General features: G+C 43.3%; 1 protein-coding gene across 4 annotated transcripts in view; it reads left to right on the top strand.

The window, feature by feature from the left end:
• LOC118326772 (regulator of G-protein signaling 12-like) overlaps positions 1-2202 on the top strand; it is a 44181-nt gene extending 41979 nt beyond the window's left edge. For 2 of the 4 annotated variants that reach the window (XM_035659854.1, XM_035659855.1), the window contains exon 20: positions 79-2202. In XM_035659854.1, coding sequence (XP_035515747.1) covers positions 79-695 — 617 coding nt within the window. In that variant the 3' untranslated portion in view covers positions 696-2202. The remainder of the gene's footprint in view (positions 1-78) is intronic. The other 2 variants (XM_035659857.1, XM_035659856.1) reach the window with 1 other exon arrangement.
• The last annotated feature ends 938 nt before the right edge of the window (positions 2203-3140 follow it).

Below are 3140 nucleotides of genomic sequence, written 5' to 3'. Positions count from 1 at the left end.
TGTGTGTGTGTGCGCGCATGCATGTACGCGTGAATGTGTGTCTGTACACCTGTTTCTGTTTGTTGTGTGTGCCTGCAGAGTTCTTCGACCTCATATCCAAAGCTCAGAGCAACCGAGCAGACGACCAGCGAGGCCTGCTAAACAAAAGCGACCTGCAGCTCCCAGACTTTCTGCGCCTGTCGCCAGCGGCAACCAACCAGGCTGTGCCTCCTCCCTACAACCCTGAGCCCAGTTGCTCCACCCCGTATTCCCGTAACCCCAACAACGGCAGCTTCCCTAGCAGCGGTCTCCGGGGCAATAAGGCCAACAGCAATGACAGGGGAGGAGGAGGAGGACAAGTCAGCACCCACTTGCTCAACGCGAGCCATCAGTCTCAGAGCTTGGACTCTGCACTGGGCACTGAGAGTGGAGGGGGGAGAAAAGCCAGACCACCACCTCCATTTCCTGGCACCATCTCCCCCATCCACCCGTCCCAGGGTACCCAGCGTTGTCTCCTCCAGGACTCTGTCAGGGGAGAATCAGTCCAGATGCTGGAGGAGGACACCCTGTCTGATCTAACTCTTGTGGGAGAGGGGGACATTAACAGCCCCAGCCTCAACTACATCACTCCCTCAGCCCTACAGTGCAAACCCCAGCCCCGACCCAAACAACAAGCACAGGATGGTCGGCCTAGCTCAGGTACTTCCCCCGTGTGAACTCTTGAAACTTTTGAACTTTCAGCTCTTCCTTCACCTGACTGTGAGCGGGACTGGAGACGCAGTAAAGTCGGTGTGAAGTTCCTTGTTGGTCTGTGGCCAAACAGCCCAGAATGCATCCCGATCTCCTCCTTTAATTTCATAAATCACTTTCTACTGTACAATTAAAACTACGGAATATTTAATTCCAGATTCCAGTGTAAAATACAGTAAGTAATGTAAAAGACAGCTGAGACTTGTATCACATGCAGTAGATGTGAGTGTTAATTAGTCAAACAATGGATATAGTGAGTTGATATAGTGACGTATGCATTACCCTGCGGCCAGCATCTACTGTAAGTCAACAACAACCTTAAGATAAAATAGGTCAGATACATGAAGAGAGGAAAAATGGATGCATTGGGCTTGGACAAAACTTGTCCTTGGAGTTTCCCTGCGTGGTGTGTATCTGTGTGTACTTTTGAGCGAACTTGCTGTGGATTTTTTTTCTGGAATCGGAAGTTCGAGGACGAGCGCAGCATGAGTTTGTGATGACCAGTGCCAAACACCCTCCTCTTTCCCCCTCCCTCTCAGTGTACAGAATCTAACAATGCACTTTAGCCAATTACAAACAAGACTTTACACATTTTTAAAAGTTATTTTCTCCCTGCTTCTTTTTTTACTTTTTTAAATGTTATTTTGCATGCTACAGGTGGTTGAGTTGCCATAGGTTCAGAAAACAATTCGCTAACAATCACTCACTGTTCCGAACCCACAGTGGTACAGAGGCTCTACATTACTGCACTTCTGAATGGACTATGTATTATTTTCAGTTTATTACATGCTTTTGAGCACACTGCATGCTGACACGGCCGGCCTGACCCCATAAATACAAACATATGCTCCAGCACCACGAACACACACATTTGCTCAGCTGTTCTTAATCGACTTAAGCACAGTACATTCTGTGTTTCCACCACTGTCCTCTCACCTCAGGCATTTCTCGTGTCACTCATGAAGATTTTAGACTTTAGCAAGTGCGCACACATGCAGTGTCACCCTCTGACCAAATGATTCAGAAACCTCTGCACTGACTGTACCTAAGCAGTTTTCTCTTTTTCACCTCCACCTTCTTCTTTGCACTACATCACACAGTAGCATCTGTTTTTATTCTTTCTATAGTCTTCTTAGCACTTCAGCAGTGTTTTGAACTGTCTTTCCATGCAGGGTTTTAGCTGGAAAAAAGGGTTCTAATAAGTCAAACTGTTTCACTGTTTAAAGGGTTTACTCCTATCCTGTACTATTAATTTATCCCACGTCCTCTTCATTTTTACGATTTATCAGTTAAAAGTATTAATTTGTATATAGCCAACTTTGTGAAATCACCGTATTGCTGTAGTCACTGTTGAAATGCAGCCATGCTGTTTCTTCAGTTGTGTCACAATAGAAATCAATTCTCTTCTGTTCTGTTCAGTTGACTGTACTGTCTGTAAATAGATCAAATAAATGTTTTAAAGGTTGAACTCTCTGTAGAGCCTCATGTGAGTGGCCTCCTTTCTTTTCTTAGATTTTCAATAATATTGAGCGTGTCCCACAAATTTATCCTCAGCCCTTCTGTGCATGGAGGCGCTGAGCTGGGATCGGTGTTTACATGTAGTTTTTTTTTTAATCTTAAGTTGAACTATTTATATCTTTATATCCTGATCAAAACTTAAAGGTACATTTGGAAGATCATATTTTTGTATTTTAAGTTTATTTTCATTTGTTAACTTGTACTTTCAATGAAGTATATTTACGTTGTTGTGTTTCTACTTGTACTTAAGTCAAGGATCTGAGTACTTCTTCCACTGCAGGGAATAACTGCCCGAACTAAAGCAAACATGATCTCAGGTTATTAGACTCACATTTATCAACAGTTATTCTATTTTGAAATCTTTTTTCAATTCCAGTGTCCAGTCCATGTGATAGATCTTATGTTTATTTTGACCTCTGACCAACTTATTCCATCTGTACAACCTCTCTCCTGTTTATCTTACTTGATATTCCTCTCCTTCTCTCTCTGCTGCCTCTTCTGTGTGTGTGTGTGTGTGTCCGTAGGACAGGGCTTTTGTTTTGGGGTACAAAGGCTTTTGGGGGTACTGGGCTATTAGCTATGCATGGGTTCCTCTCAGCTCAATGCCTTGTTAGGTAATCTTTGTCATGCTGGGCTCACAAACAAAACTAGGTTCTGTTTCCTCCTCGTCCTCACAGACACACACACATACTCATTTCCACTTTAGACATACATAGTCACATACAAACACAGAACATCTACATCTGTATGTGTCTTTTGCATCACATGGTGATATTATTCTGCAGCCCTAGTTTTCATTAGAATAAGCCTTCAGTGTTGTTTGGTTGTTTTTGTCATGTTTGTGTTTCCTCTGGGATTGACATGTGACAACAACAAAAACTGTATTTAACTGG

The sequence above is a fragment of the Morone saxatilis genome, unplaced genomic scaffold, assembly GCF_004916995.1.
Source record: "Morone saxatilis isolate NCDOM2014 unplaced genomic scaffold, NCSU_SB_2.0 Contig17, whole genome shotgun sequence".
NCBI classification, from domain to species: domain Eukaryota; kingdom Metazoa; phylum Chordata; class Actinopteri; family Moronidae; genus Morone; species Morone saxatilis.
Note: the sequence above shows the minus strand (reverse complement) of the source record. Positions and strands in the feature narration are given on the sequence as shown.